This window comes from Venturia canescens, chromosome 7 (assembly GCF_019457755.1).
Source record: "Venturia canescens isolate UGA chromosome 7, ASM1945775v1, whole genome shotgun sequence".
Classification (NCBI taxonomy): domain Eukaryota; kingdom Metazoa; phylum Arthropoda; class Insecta; order Hymenoptera; family Ichneumonidae; genus Venturia; species Venturia canescens.
This window is the reverse complement of record NC_057427.1, coordinates 2844716-2859751: the sequence shown is the minus strand read 5'-3', so window position 1 is coordinate 2859751 and position 15036 is coordinate 2844716. Positions and strand designations below refer to the sequence as shown.

General features: G+C 35.2%; 7 protein-coding genes across 9 annotated transcripts; 2 read left to right on the top strand and 5 right to left on the bottom strand.

The window, feature by feature from the left end:
* Positions 1 to 68: 68 nt before the first annotated feature.
* Positions 69 to 1388, top strand: Hsc20 (iron-sulfur cluster co-chaperone protein HscB-like protein, mitochondrial). 2 transcript variants are annotated; one of them, XR_006261544.1, is made up of 3 exons: positions 69 to 574; positions 633 to 981; positions 1120 to 1325. XR_006261544.1 is itself a non-coding variant. In XM_043423751.1 (3 exons), the coding sequence occupies exons 1-3, from the start codon at positions 197 to 199 to the stop codon at positions 1250 to 1252; spliced, it is 768 nt and encodes a 255-aa protein (XP_043279686.1). In that variant the 5' UTR covers positions 75 to 196; the 3' UTR covers positions 1253 to 1388. The 2 variants fall into 2 exon arrangements, 1 of the variants encoding a protein (XP_043279686.1); XM_043423751.1 differs by having other exon boundaries at positions 75 to 574; positions 633 to 889; positions 1120 to 1388.
* On the bottom strand, positions 1275 to 2398 carry Ak6 (adenylate kinase isoenzyme 6). The gene is made up of 2 exons (XM_043423753.1): positions 2194 to 2398; positions 1275 to 1866 (listed from the first exon to the last, which is right to left on the bottom strand). The coding sequence occupies exons 1-2, from the start codon at positions 2234 to 2236 to the stop codon at positions 1379 to 1381; spliced, it is 531 nt and encodes a 176-aa protein (XP_043279688.1). The 5' UTR covers positions 2237 to 2398; the 3' UTR covers positions 1275 to 1378.
* Positions 2399 to 2654: 256 nt separating this feature from the next.
* LOC122413428 (centrosomal protein of 83 kDa-like) lies at positions 2655 to 3844 on the bottom strand. The gene is made up of 5 exons (XM_043423757.1): positions 3725 to 3844; positions 3442 to 3654; positions 3150 to 3362; positions 2885 to 3073; positions 2655 to 2763 (listed from the first exon to the last, which is right to left on the bottom strand). Exons 1-5 carry the CDS (start codon positions 3842 to 3844, stop codon positions 2692 to 2694), a joined length of 807 nt encoding a protein of 268 aa, XP_043279692.1. The 3' UTR covers positions 2655 to 2691.
* A 172-nt stretch (positions 3845 to 4016) lies between these two features.
* LOC122413424 (uncharacterized) lies at positions 4017 to 4870 on the bottom strand. The gene is made up of 2 exons (XM_043423752.1): positions 4555 to 4870; positions 4017 to 4418 (listed from the first exon to the last, which is right to left on the bottom strand). The coding sequence occupies exons 1-2, from the start codon at positions 4846 to 4848 to the stop codon at positions 4029 to 4031; spliced, it is 684 nt and encodes a 227-aa protein (XP_043279687.1). The 5' UTR covers positions 4849 to 4870; the 3' UTR covers positions 4017 to 4028.
* A 113-nt stretch (positions 4871 to 4983) lies between these two features.
* Positions 4984 to 7838, bottom strand: LOC122413418 (hexosaminidase D-like). The gene is made up of 8 exons (XM_043423744.1): positions 7558 to 7838; positions 7418 to 7472; positions 7088 to 7303; positions 6515 to 6863; positions 6359 to 6433; positions 5754 to 6228; positions 5567 to 5653; positions 4984 to 5479 (listed from the first exon to the last, which is right to left on the bottom strand). Exons 1-8 carry the CDS (start codon positions 7584 to 7586, stop codon positions 5305 to 5307), a joined length of 1461 nt encoding a protein of 486 aa, XP_043279679.1. The 5' UTR covers positions 7587 to 7838; the 3' UTR covers positions 4984 to 5304.
* A 307-nt stretch (positions 7839 to 8145) lies between these two features.
* LOC122413371 (nuclear receptor 2C2-associated protein) lies at positions 8146 to 9200 on the top strand. Its single transcript, XM_043423670.1, has 3 exons — positions 8146 to 8337; positions 8524 to 8614; positions 8887 to 9200. Exons 1-3 carry the CDS (start codon positions 8300 to 8302, stop codon positions 9169 to 9171), a joined length of 414 nt encoding a protein of 137 aa, XP_043279605.1. The 5' UTR covers positions 8146 to 8299; the 3' UTR covers positions 9172 to 9200.
* A 374-nt stretch (positions 9201 to 9574) lies between these two features.
* rush (rush hour) lies at positions 9575 to 13162 on the bottom strand. Of its 2 annotated transcripts, none has more exons than XM_043423669.1 (8): positions 13085 to 13162; positions 12622 to 12686; positions 11502 to 11639; positions 11353 to 11416; positions 11029 to 11085; positions 10851 to 10957; positions 10434 to 10691; positions 9575 to 10316 (listed from the first exon to the last, which is right to left on the bottom strand). In XM_043423669.1, exons 1-8 carry the CDS (start codon positions 13098 to 13100, stop codon positions 10287 to 10289), a joined length of 735 nt encoding a protein of 244 aa, XP_043279604.1. In that variant the 5' UTR covers positions 13101 to 13162; the 3' UTR covers positions 9575 to 10286. The 2 variants fall into 2 exon arrangements, with proteins under 2 accessions (XP_043279604.1, XP_043279603.1); XM_043423668.1 differs by having other exon boundaries at positions 11029 to 11154; positions 13085 to 13157.
* Between the last annotated feature and the right edge of the window lie 1874 nt (positions 13163 to 15036).

The following is a 15036-nucleotide window of genomic DNA, read 5'->3' as shown; positions in this document are numbered from 1 at the left end:
AACCATATGGAAATTCGTATGACGGGGGAATCCCCCCCGTACGGGTGCAGATAACATGGTTATTCTCTCTTTATATACCGACTTAAAAATTGCTGACTGTCGATAAATCAGGAAAAATTCACCGAGCAAAAGCGCGTGTCGAACAGCTGTTTGTCTGTTTACCAATTTTTTTTCCCTCACTCCAGGGACGTCAAAAATGTGTCTTAGATTTATTGGTTCGAATTTGTTTTTTGCACTGAAAAATTGGCCGAAAATCTCCCGTGATCAAGGAATTCGTTCGAGATTCTACAATAATCAGTACTTAATAAATAACAAAGTACTTCGCTCTAAATTACCCGGAAAATTGCTTTACTCGAGTGACAGCCCAGTCAAATGTTGGCAATGCAACTATCCCTTCAAATCTGAGTTTTTTTGCCAAAAGTGCAAAGCCCTTCAAGAGCCACCTGAAAAATTGAATTATTTCCAAATAATCGGTATCCAGGAGAGCTATGATCTCGACAGCAAAGATTTGCATAAAAAATATAGAGATTTGCAGAATATATTGCATCCAGACAGGTTCAACAACAAAACTGAGGCAAGTCCTACCATTGTTATCTACAACTTAATCTTTTTTACATTATTGATTATTTTAGAAAGAAAAACACATATCGGAGAATATATCCTCCCTGATCAACAAAGCTTATAACACGCTCTCACATCCTCTCAGCCGAGGGTTGTACATCTTGAGGCTGAAAAATATGACAATACCGGAAGGTACTACGAATCTCAATCCTGAATTCCTCATGGAAATTATGGAACTCAACGAAAAGGTTGAAGAGGCCTCCAGGGACAAGGAAAAAATAGTGCAATTGATGGACCAAAATAATGCTGTATTGGACAAGCTCTCACAGTACTTTTCTTTTCTATTCAATTAGTTAACTGGACCTCTTAATTTATCCAATGGAAAATTTGACAAGGAGTATACACCTAAGAGGGATATAGGTTGTTAGAATACCAGCTGCAGTAATTTACAGAAAAAGGATCTTTTGTTTCATTTGTATTGATACCTTGTAGGTGCATATCCTCTCAATTGAAAGAAAATTGTTATCTAATGTTGATAATATTTTATCAATCTTTCAGAGAAGTTTCTGCCGCCTTCAAGCTGGGTGATTTTGAGAGGGGAAAAATGATACTGGTGGAAATGAAATATTACACTAGTGTACAGAGTAGGTTGAAGAAGCTCAAACAAGAATTAGGCATAGTAGATGATTGAGGGCAACAAATTTGTACAAATGTTTACTCTATTAGATTTTAATTCGAATGTACATATACAAACACCTTTGAAACGTTTAGTCTAATTACTATAATTATTAATATCAATATTATCACATAAAAATGTTTACGAATGATTTTTGTTCCACTCTTCCAACCAGCTGCATATTCTTGCCAAATTCTCATTCATCTGTTGTTCGTTATTGCTTGTCAATTCGTGGACAATTTCTTCTCTGTAAGATGCATTAGCTTCTTCGAGTATTGTCTGGAATATTTCGCAATCTATGTTGTCCTCCAGTTTTTTTCCTTCGTATCCACGGCTGGTCAAACGATCGTAAAGTATGGTATTATCGCATCTGAGGACAAATACTATGTCGAACCACCGTTCAGGAAAAAAATCAGCGCCGTGATAATCCACTACGTTTCCTCCCTCGCTCATGTAATTTTCCATGCAGTCAATAAGCTTATCTTCATCCAGGACCGAACATTTGTAATGCTCATCATATTCCTCAAAACATTCGTTTTCCAACGCCAATTTACCAACTTCTCGCCAAACAAGGTCAGTCCTTTCGGCTAGTTGACGAGCAAGGGTACTTTTTCCGACACCTGGTGTGCCTTAAGGACAGTCAAAAAAAACTTTTTGTCGCAATTTCGGAATTGGAAAACATGTCACAAAAATTACCAGATAGAGAAATAAGATTGATTCGCAACTCATCGTCAACTCATGCGCGTCTGTCGTTATGTATTGATTTTCAATTCATGGAGATTTTTGAAGATTTAGGAACGTCTGAACATTTCATGACAGTTATTCGTGATTCGTAATCACGACACGATTCGATAAAAAAAGTCAGGCGTAAAATAATCTCGGAATGCACTTTTTTTACGCCAAATTGAGGCAAGCTCCTCTTCTTAAGTATCTCGGGGATGAACAGAAAGATTTACCAGTTATCAAAATGTTTGGTCGTTTCCTCTTCGCACTAGGCATTTTTCTTGAACTATAAGACTGCGATGATCTAACGACAAAAACTAATTGAATGTATCCTCCAGCTTTTATATGCAAGCAGAGCTTTTTTTTTAAATATTTGACACCGCTTTTGCTCGCAATACACGTGTGGACTCAGGCGACTCAGGCTTCGTCTTCTTCGTCTATTCTCATCGGTGCGCGCACACGTGTTTTTTTTTTTAGGCCATGTTGTGGATCGAAGAGAAATTTTACGAATAAATTGACGACAGATGGCGTCGTCAAGCCGCGCCATCTGTCGCGCCATCTGATATTTCCGTAAAATGCAATACTTGCAAAAAATTCAAACAAGGACACAGAATTGCGACAAAAATGCTTGTATTTCAGCAACGACTTACTTGAATTTCGAAAAACAATTGTTTCTCTAAACGTTCTTTTAGTGCAGGTAATAAAATAAAAAAAATGGTAGTAGTAAAATCTCATACGTATGAATCACCTTCGACAAGATTGTTCTTCATGCAAGTAACTTGACTCTCGAGCAACGTTATTTTCTGGAAATGATAAGAATTCTCACAATTATTAAAAACTTTTCAATAAATTCTGTTCGTATTTCATCAATATTATCGGTTTTGTCTAATTATTTTCTGTATATTCCATAAATATTCTTCATACTTTGAGAAAATTTTGCCTTTGATTCCCTACGCTTGCATCAGTCGCTGCCAAAAGTGCTTTGTACCGCTCTTCGAGAAGTCTCACCAGACTGTCCAATTCGAATTGTTTTTCCGTGCTTAAAGTAGCTGATATTTCGTTTTGCTGTTCCTGCAGTTGGAGCTCTAAATTTTTTATCTCCAAATCTTTCGTCTGACAAGAACAAATATAACAATAAATATTTTTCAAAGAAATAAATCAGCAAATATTTATCAAAGGTTTTGTTTGCCTTCAGCACGTGTGCCATTTTCGTTTCAAATTCGATGCTCTGTTTCTCCTTTGATTTGACTAATTTCATAATGATTTTTTTCAACGATGAAATTTTATCGATCAATGTTTGATTCTCACTCCGAGCGGACACTTCCATGTCGTTCCTCATTTTCAAAAATTCCTCTTTCATCGTGCTACATTGTTCTTTCAAAAAAGACTGCAATGCATCCTCCTAAGGGAAATCATTTCATTGAAATAATTTGGCTTTAGAGTATGCTGATAAATTCGAATTTCAGATCTCTCGTTCATACATTTTCAATTTTTGTTTCAAGCTTGTCCTCTAAAACGTGAATTCTGTCGTTCAATAATGCGATTTCGTCTCTGTAAAATATTTCTCTTGTTACTAATTCCTCATTCTTCAAAGATAATTGTTTCTCTTTTTCCAACAATTCGGATTCGCTCTGCAGTCGTATCGTTTCCAGTCTTTCCTTGAAATTTTCCTCAAGTGTGCGCAATTCTTCCTTCTGGTGTATGAAAAAAAAAGGAGGATAACTTTCTGATAACTTTTGAAAACAAAATTGTTATTCCATTTACTTTTTCCAGCATTATGTTTTCCAGTTGACCGCTGATCAATGCAACTTTTTCATTCAATTCCTCATTTTTCCAGCGGGTCTCTTGTAACCGTGAATTCAAATGATCGAACTCTGTTCTCATCGTGCTTTTGTATTGTTCTATGATTTCTCGGTGATTTTTCTCCAATTCGTCTTTGATATTATTCACTTCTACGAGCCTTGCTCGTGAAAAATATTGAACAAAACAAAATTAACGATGAGGAAAAAATGTATGAAAATATGCAGCTATATTTTCGCGCATTTTTATGTACCAAATCTGTCAACTCTCACTTTGTCTTTAGCGTCGTAATTTCCACAGTTAATTGTTCAATCGTCGAAGTCAAATTTTTGGAATTTTCATTAAAATTGCAATTTCGATTAGATTGACATAAGCTCCGTTTTAAGCGTTCCTTCTCGGCTTGAAGATCATGAACGTGAGTAATTAGGCTTTCAATTCGTTTTTTATAGACAAGGAATGCATGTCTGTTGGGTCGAGGCTTGGCGCAGTAGCGAGCTGGTGAATTTTTGAATTCGCAGGTGCAATTCGTCGAGCTCGAGTCACTTGATGGAACACCTGAAAAACTTCTGTTCCTGTGCTTGATAATCGATTTCGAAGAATCGTGAAGGATGATACGACTCACGTCGGAAAGTTCGCTCATTGAAGAACTCGCAGTGATCTGAAATGAAATATACAATTCAAAAAATATAAATTCAGCTCAAAAGACAGCGATGCTTCAATTTTTCTGTATTTTTATGCGGTAAATTTTTGAACTGAGAAACGAGTGGCCCAACCCCGAATGTAATGACTTATACCTCACAGCTGCAGCATTTTGGAAGAGGCAACAATGGACCGGTCGGCGGTGGGCTAGCGAAAATACCGTCGATAGAACCATTTCTTAGGTGTCTGTAAAGTTCACCCAAGTATTTATTTCGAAGAGATCGCGGGTTCCTGGGTTCAGCTAATTTTTTGAGCCAAGCATGACAGAGGTATCTGTCTTGTGAAAGGTTCAATGCGATAATAAGAGGTGTAACACGTTCGATAGCTTCCTTGTAACACTCATCCAATTTGAGAGCTTCCTGTTCATCGTGTTCCTTCGACTCAAACATGATAATATCATGTTTTTATCTAATTTTTAGCATCACTGTCAAATTTGACATATTATCCAAACATTCGTTACAAAAACAACTTATTTTCTATCGTACTGAAGATAGCTATGAAAAAAATAGACAAACACGTCAAAATTGCTGTCAGTCCGTTTAAGTTTTTATTATTATTTGATGATTATTCTCATTCATCGTTCCATAAACCGACTGTGTCTTGTTTTGTATTTTATATGGAATGCCAGGAGGCGAAATTTCTTTACGATGTTTTTCAAAATAAATTTATCTTTGGCGTTTGGATTCTAAGATTGCCCAAAATAAGTGTCTTCGAAATCATGAATATCAAACTATATTACGAATTGTGCCCCAAATTTACTGAGATCTAAGAGTTTTCTAATTATTTTCAGAGCGAATATAGTGTTTCTTGTCAATTTTCAATGTTCCATTTTGAAGAGAGAATTTTCAACATCTGCTGTTCAATTTAATTTGATTATCGGCCGTTTGCTTGAGCTCCGAAAGTCGACTTCTCATTGGGTGCAAATGCGAGCTTGTCCATTCGTCTACCATAGCCGGAAAAAACACAGATTCCATCTGCACTTTCAAGTACGCTTCCAACGAAGAGAGCTCTAAAAGTATACTGAAATAAAAAAAAATTCATTAAAAAATCAAATATATGAACGATTGTTAATTGGTTTCTATATAATTTCATTCGGAGAAAACTTACTCTGAGAACGCGACGAGGAGGCTTTCGAGTTGCATGGGATTTGTATAATTATTTGCGACTTGCCAAGGGTTCATCCACGTTGTTATCCTGAAAAGTAATCACAAGTGAAACAGTTTTTCTACGTATTAGTGCATCATAAACATAAATAACGTTTTTGATACTTAATTATTGTTTAATTTTTACTCACTGTTCGTTATTGACGATATGATCGTATTTGGTTTTTAAATTAAGAAACCATTCGATTCCACCGGTGACTTGCCAGCCAGGATATTGAAGATTGCTGGGAATCGGAGCCGGGCGCAATTGTGGATTAATATGTAGAAATCTGTGATCCACATATCCAAGACTTTTGGCTACTTCGATATGAGTCTGTTCAGAATATCCGTGTAGCCAAACTTTGATGCACAAAGCGAGTGACGGTATTGCGGTTGGTAAAAGTTCACACATTGTTGCATAATGATCGTATCTCGACCATCCGGTGAAAGCGACACCGCGAAATTCGTGAACCTTGTTACCGTGGGTTCCCAATTCTTCGAGCCATCTCTCGTGATTACTTATGTGGTGACTTATCACAGGGATTTGTTGACAAGAGCCGGTCGCACCTTTGAACGCTGTCGCCGCCCACAAGTGGGGAAAAACCGCGCTGTACTTAGTCCATAAATCTGCAAAGTGCGTAATTCGACAGTTTTTGAAATGGATATTGTGGAAAACCTACGTTCATAATATTCGTGAAAGCTCTGAAAATTTTAACATTTTTTTAATCGATTTTTCGTTAGCTGTCAAACGAATTACCTCGTGGCAAATTGAATGTTTCCCTTGAGTTGTAGTGCCAAATCATCGGTTCGACATATTTCCCGATATAATATTCTGTAAATAAGAAAAAAAGGAAGAAATTTTTAGCAAAAGAGCACGAGTTCAAAGATTACTACAATTTTTGTATGAAGATACCGTTCAAAACCTGTAATTCTATGGATCTCAGCATGTCGTCCCACACGATTATTCTTAGACATGGATAAGTCTCTTTGATGTATTGAGCGATTGACACCACGTGCTCCAGATACAACGACCATTTGCCATTTTTGGAGGAATTAGCACGTTTTGAGCAAGTCGGGCACAAACCCAAATGCCATATTTCATCAGCTCCTATGTGTAGGTACTGAATGTCTGGATGAAAATTTACTATTTGACGTATTAGAGATTTGACCAACGACAATGTTCCTGGATTTGATGGACAAATGGAGCTTGGAAAATTTTCTACTTCTCGAAGGGATCTCCATTCTTCGTGTTTCAACACAAACTAGTGATTAAGAAAACACATATTATTTGCATTTGAGATAAGTTGCAGTACAATTTTTTGCTATGTTTGCATGAATAGAAAAATATCAAATACTCTTATGATGAACTTCAAAACAAAAGATATCTTTTAATAATTCTTTTAAAACTGAAAAAAAATTTCTGACTAGTAAAATCACTTCCAAGGAGGAATATTTATTGAAAGAAAAAGTATTATCATTGATTTACCTCGAGATGGCCAAAAGTCTGAACAAGTGGTACAACTGCCAAACCGCAATCTCCGGCCACTTGTAAAATTTGGCGGGCCTCTTGAGCTGTATATCCACTGGCAGTTACACTTGGACTGTTGCTTCCTATTTGCAATAATTCTCGAGAGTAAGGAAACGTATCTTCCCACTCTATGAGAAGTCCCGTAGCACCCCATGTTCTTAATAATGGAAACAACTGAAAAAGTCATGCAGACCAAAGAATATTCATGGCGATCAACATTATGAGTCAGAATGATAGATAAAAATGTCAGAAAAGCTGCGCTAAAACTGTATCGTATGGAAAAATAACCTTTTCGAAATACGAGACTCTTGGTGGAGCTCCTTTCAAATCGAGATGTACCAATCTGAATACAATTAATGGTAACAATCAAATTCGGAAGTCATTTTTCATGATTATCGAAAAACAATGAAATGATGTTGTTTGTTTACCTGTGCGAGCCGAACGTTAAGTCGTCCATGTTTTTTATTTTTTGTATTTTTCGACTTTTGAAAACACTTCAGCCTCGCGATCAACGAGGCTGTCCAATTATTTAAATCAGGATGAAAAAATAATACACTTTGTTAGTTGAGAATAATTATATAGAACCTTGTCGATTCAATAAAGTAATGCGCACTGCGATTTATAATTGTTTAACTTGTTTATAGCTTCACAAGTTGTTATTCTTTATTGATTTCTTTCAGAAGTGACAGCTGTACCACGTGACACTCGAATGGGAAAGGGATCATCAAATTTTGGTCTCTTCTATATTATTTGACGATTGATATTTGAGATAGAATGTTTCAAATACTTGTATTTTGACAAAACAATTTTCTTCGAGTATGTAGATCATTAAAAAAAAATAAAATTCCTTAATAATTAATTATCGCGGCCCTCGTGTGTTTCTTTAAAACAAATTTGAATCACAGAAAGCTACGTTACCGACTGTAGCAGGTAAAATCTACGCCATCTGTAGGAATTTGAGAGTATTTTCCGGTAAAAATATTCCAGATAATTTGTTCACTCTTGTATATTTGTTTATCACGGATGGCGAAGGTTTGACAGATTTGAGTTCTACCATCTGAATTATTTTGAAAAATAACGAAGTTTTATTATTTTATATGATAACGAGTTATGAAAACTCGATTTAAATCTAGAACTTCATAATCCGTTGATGTTTTCATTCCTAAAACGATGACTTACCTTCTAAAAGAGAAATCATTTGATTGTCGGTGAGTGTGTCTACACGTGTTTGTTGGGTAAATACTCACGAATCATGTGTTAAAACAGGAAAAATAATTTTTTAATATACGAAGAAATTTAACGCGGAGCGATGCCTTTTTTAAAACTTTTGATTTCATTGCGAAAAATCGTAATCAAATTACAGTTTTATAATTTACTGATTTTTTTCCTCACAGGGTTAGTTCTGTTCTGAATAAAGATGTCCGTAGTTATGGAAAAAAATTTTTGTACGATGATTGCGACGAAACGTGCTGGAACTCCGATTCAGTAAGTTCTAGAGGTCACATTTATGAAGGTTTTGAGAATTTCTTAAACATTTTTCAGAAAATCAACTTTCTGTAAAAATTTTTATTGGGTACTGAAAATTTTGAAAATCATCTGAAGAATCAACTCAACCGTTCTTGAACTATCCGTTGCATTTTTTCTCTTGAAATTTCTAGATTTTCACCATTTTCAAACAAAAATTCCTAATTATGTTTAGTTAAATTCTCCCAAAGTGTATAACAAATTATGAATACTATAGAAACAAATACTTGCAGGGTACTCCACAATGGATATTGATTGATTTCAAAGAAGAATGCAAATTAACGGCTTTAGAAATCCAATTCCAAGGAGGTTTCGCCGGAAAAGACTGTCATTTAGAGGCAGGATCAAACTTCAAAGACCTCAGTGTTGTGCAGTGTTTTTATCCAGAAGATACAAATAAACTGCAGCGATTTGAACTAGAGAAAGAGGCTGTAGCAAAAACTTTCAAACTGTCGTTCCAAGAGAGTACAGACTTTTTTGGCAGGATAATAGTTTACCGGCTTGCCTTGATCTCGTGACACATAATAATAATTTTCTATAATTCGTACACAATGTTTTTTGTTTTCTTTCATCAATCCTTCTTAGGCCTGCTACACACGGTCAATAATATTGCGCAATATAGGGAGATTGCACTATATTATTGAACGTGTAGATGTAGTATTGAAACATTGTGCAATCATTGAACAGAAGTTTGAGCTATCTTAAATTTATGGCGCACTACACACCATAAAAACTTATTGTGCAATATTATTGACCGTGTGTAGCGGGCTTTACCTGAAGAATTAAATGACAATTAGATTCATTTTTCAGGCTAAAAATCTTTACAAAATGTAATACCTGAATGATTTTGTCTAGGGAAGACCCTATTTTTCAATAATAATTTTATATGTGATTATGAAGAATAGTAATAAGAGAAATTTGTTTAGTTTACAATCCAATTTTTAATTATAATTGACATATCAAATTTTGGACAATACAACTCGGAGTTAACGCGCTGCGGTACAAGATTATTCAATTATTTACAAATACAAATGTTCGTTACAAAACTCCCTCGTAAGATTACCGTATCAGAGTTTTCGAGAGCTCACTCGAAGAGAAAAAGAATTCGGAAAACCGTTCAGAGCGAAAAATATGAATTTTTTTGATTAAATATGTTGCAGGGAAACATTGTTGAAGTTTGTTTTTCGTATAGAAGGCACAAACTGGCATGTCAGCTTAGAAATTACAAAAAAATCGTCCCACCAAGTATTACGTATATAAAATTCAGTATTACATAATGTAGCAAGAATATGTAATGCTATTTTGTTTTTTCTGAGAATTTCGGTAATTGATCGTAAGTTTGGCCGTTACGTCGGCGGTTTCCAGGGGGTGGTGAAAATTTTAAGGATTTCGTTATCAAGGCTACGCATGTTTTTATGAAAATTACTTGTTAAACTTACGTCGAGTTAGGGCCTCATCGTTCGTTGTATATACGTGATGAGAAGAAAAAACAAAAAAATAGATTGTCTTCCTGAGACCGTGGTTATCGTAAATACAGGCTCGAATGCGGGTTGTACATCTCCAAAAATACTTTGTATAATATTTAATAGTCTTATTGTTGTTTTTGTTGTTTGGTCGAGATTTCAAGGCTGCTTCATCGAGGCAGGGTAGAGTAGAATTTTGGCTGTAAAATAAAATCAATGATTGATTCATCAAGATCGTTTGATGCTTTTGAATTATTTCCTAATACACCTCCACCAACATCGAGAGGAAATATCATTTTGTTATTGTTTATTTTCACCTCATCATGATTTTCTTCCTTATTGCCTTCCTCGTCGTCCCCGGAGCTGTCTCCACCCGAACTATCGGCAGAATTGCGCTGCTGATCGGTGTTATTGAGAATATCCGTAATCGGGGGCGCCGTAGCTTTTACTTTGCTCGCAGCATCGTAACACTGCAGGCACACGCGAACCGCTTTACCGTTTGCTTGTCCTGGTAGTACCATTTTTTTGTTGCTACACGGACCACAAACGACTTCGCCGCATTGTCGACAGTGATGCTGCAAGAAAAATCATTCAAATCATACTGCATATTTACTGTAATGTCATTTTGGGAATACTCATTATGTCTCTCGCACGTTTTCGAATGTATAATTTCGAATTCGAATAATTTTTTCATTGTTACAGCAAATAACGAATGACACTAGAAAAGTAATTACCCTTCTGTTCAAAACGGTGAATTGTGTCTTGTTGCAGTGCATACAGATGGTGGCTTCGTTGTCAGGAACCCAAACAGCCGCATGAACTTCGACAGGTTTTTTGCCGCCTGTGAAAAAAGCTTTTGTAAGAGGAACCATATCTTTGCATTATTCATTTTTAAGGAAATAATATGCTTACTTTTTCTGAGCAGATCCTCAATGCATTTTGTTATATGCGCCATCCACTCTTGTTTCTCTGTGCAGGTAGCAGCATAAACAGCAAACGACTTTGTTACCGTTTTAATGAGCCACCCATTTCGAAACTCTACAAACAACGACAATTTAATGGGTCGAACAACCGTGGGACGAGGGACCCAAGAAGAAATGGCGTGACAAATGATGAATAAGTGACAATAAATCAAGAAGAGCAAACAAAATTTGGTTCTGTGTGGCGCAATAAGATGCAATAAGAAACTCATATGAACAAATGCTTGCTTAGTCAATGAAATTTGAGAGTACTTACGTGCGTCATCTGCCAATGATTCTAGCTTTACTTCCTCCAGTGGTATTATGTGTTGCTTGTTGTACTGTTTTGTTTCGGATCAAATTATGCAAGTGTTATTTTTTAAAGTTTACACACATCATACTAATATTTCTGATGGTTTTACTCACCTTTTTCTTATTGATCATTATGTTGCCATAAACGAGTATATCGTTGAAGAGAAAAAATTGCCGCGGCTTTGGCTTTTTTCTACACATCTTAGTCAGGACACCCTCTCCCACCAGGACTCTGCCTGGTACAGCCAGAGACTGAAAAATTCAGAAACTAGAGCTTATCTACATTGTTGCAATATTGTATTTTACATTTTTCAAATATCTGCACTGAATCCAGTGGATTATGCTCGATATGGTTTTTGTACCACAGTTATATTTAAGAAGCAATCATTCTATTTATGTTCCAAAGTTTGACTATAACTTGGTGAATATACCCATTTTATTAAAATGTACAAAGAAATGGCAAGTGAATGTAATGTTTTTACCAAGAAACGGCATTGCATTGCCGCATCTCAACATTTTATCAGTTAAAATGCTAGTTTTCTCTTTGCGTGAATTCAAGTATGTTTTTTAGTGATCGAGATTTTTTTAAAAAGTATTGGTATATATTGGTATAAAAAGTATGGTCTAGAACTGTAGTAGTGGATGAGAAATTATATAAAAATATGCTCCCTGGGAGATACTAAAATCTTTGGTTAAATACATCTAAAACTGCAAATAGTAAATTTGTTTCAAATTTAGTATGGGATAACGTTGAAGTAGTCTGAATATTTCTCATAAATTTTATAAAATTGTATGGTAAAATGATTTGGCAAAAGAACGAGCTACATTTAAACAACGATACTAAAAAATAATCATTTCATCATAAGGTATTTATTAACTTGCTGAGGAAAATTGTAAAATTTGAATGGATAGTTTTTTAATAGTTGAAATGAGGCAAGAACATTTATGTGCAAATTGTATTCAAATGTGCATCTATATTTGTTTGATTTTAACTATTTTTAGATTAAGTTTTTATTTATTGATTACATCTGTAAAATTTTTTAATTATTTTCAAGTTAGCCCGAAATATATAGAACGTTGACGATTGTCTCGAAATATGGCTGAATCGTGGTAACAACAGATTTCGAAAAATTTCTAAATATTGAGAAAGAATCTGATTACGAAGCTCAGGTTAAATAAAAAAAGGCCAATTTATTTTTGGGTCATTCGATATATAAAAAGAGCTAAGACTCACCTGTCCCGAACTGCCGAAGCAGTTCTCCACCATTGCAATTCGCCTGGCATTGGCCTCGCTGTTAACTGTTAACACACAGAATAATGCTTGTAAATAAAACTTAAGTTTGAGCCTTGTAGAAAAAAAATTCACCACTTTTTACTATAAAGGAAAAACAAAGGATGAAAACGTTCACGATTGGAAAATGCGACAGTCAAACAATTTGATTGAACGTAGGATCAATCCACTCAAACACGGAGACGATAGCTGTCAAAAACACAGCCCACGAACAGCCGCCTATAGGAGAGACTCGCAAGGGCCACGATTTCAAAACGCTCCGCGATCGGTTATGATTAATTTTTTTTCTCCCATTTGTACAATATTATCATTGCGAATTCGATGAGATTTATCAATACGACAAATAATCGATGAATATTTATCAATTTTATAAATAGAAAGAAAGACGAAAGAGTCACGAACTAACCAAGTCGGTCAACCATGGTCCCATGAATCAGGGCCGACAACAGCAGGAAGTATGAATCATGTCGTCACACTACTTTCTCGTAGCTAGCAAGCGAGAGAGAGATATCTGTCAATTTTTTTTGCCCGCCAAATACAAAAATAATGAATATTATTAATGACAAATGAGTCATCATCAAATAATTGAAATTCGCTTTTGTTTTAATAATTCAACACGAAGTAGTTCGTCTTGAAAACTAGTCTAAAAAAAGTGAATAGCAAATTTGTATGGTTGCTGAAACGGAAAAATCATTTTGGGTACATTTATATATATGTATATAATCCAATTAATTTATTCAACATACTTTATCGTTGCTTATAAATTAGAAGAGGGAATGTAAATTATGAAATAATTAGTAATAAAGATGTAATGAAAATTGAAAAATGATGTAGTATATGCTACAGAAGAAAAGTATGATTAAAGTGATCTTTTTTTGTCTCTACCACATTTTATCATACAATATGGGTGTATTGATATAATTTATCAAAAAAATGAATATAAAATTCAAGGTCAATTGTCATCTCTGATTTTCTGTAGTGTGTGCTTTGTACATCGATTATACTAAATTCGTCATTGTGCAACTTTGCTGAGAGAGCTCTTACAACCGAATCATTCAATTATGACGTGTCTATACGGAGTCACGTATCGTGACGCACTTGTAACTCTTTACTTCAATGTATATAAATAGAGTGTTTCCTTTAGTAGATAATTAAGCGTAAATCAATTACGATTACGATTTGCAGTTTTGATCTGGGGAGTTTTCAAGCCATTCTTGCCAAATTTTAGAAATAAATAGCTAAACTGTAGAGCCATAGGGAGTTTTACTTCGGAGCCTTCCGAATCGATGAACTACAATCATATGACTGTCTGGGGCGTAACGAGGCACAATCCTCGCTCTGATTTATCGAAAAAATAGAAAATAAAAAAAAACGCACATATTTTCCAAAAATTGTGAAAGGATTGTGAATTCCCTTCTCAGACAGAATGAAGGTGTGTGGCCCTAAATATGCCCTCTGCGGCTTGATTGTTTCTGCTTGGGGGATCATACAACTCGTGAGTATTTTTATCCGTTTCCCGACAAAATTTCTGTCAACGAAAAATCCAAAAAAATCCATCGTAATTGCAGTGGCGTTGAGCCCATTTTTATGCTCATCTTATTTCCAACTGATATTGAATTACGATTATTCGTGACATTGAAATTCTCACTTCCGAATTTTATGAATGTAGTTCTGCATGGTCCTATTCGATTTTCGTGGCCTTCTGCAAATTCTTTGTTGCTCCCATTTTGCATTGTCGATGTTTATGTTCTGTTTTGATAAGTTTCCAAAATTTGAACAAAATTCAATTCCTGATTGAACTCAAGTATGATTTCTATCGAATTCAATACATTCATCTCTACAAATTTTAAAAACCAGAGTGACATTCATGAGGTTTCATCAAAAAAATATTACTAATTTTATTGTTTCTGTTCAGTGGTGCAACGATAAAAAGTAAATGTAATCCATGTAGAATATGAAAAAAATTGTTATTCCTTAGATCTTGAATTTCATATTTGGCAAGCGATTTACTTCTCAGAAAACTGATATTATCAAGGAATCTAGTAAATTGTATACAATCTGTCATGAATTGATTAAATATTCCATATGCCTATGACCAAATGTCTTTTTTTTAAAAATGACATAATTTATGTATGTCTTCTACCATCTGGATTTTCATTATTGCAGCTCTTGATGGGTGTTTTCTTTTATGTGAGGAGCGTAGCTCTCATAGAGGATTTGCCACTGGAAGGAAAGCATTTCGAGTCAGCAAAGGAGTTCTATACAGCAGTTGACAGAGGATACATGCAAAATGCTTTCAACTGTTGGATAGCTGCGTGTATTTACATCTTAACATTTCTCTTGTCAGGCCACCAGTTT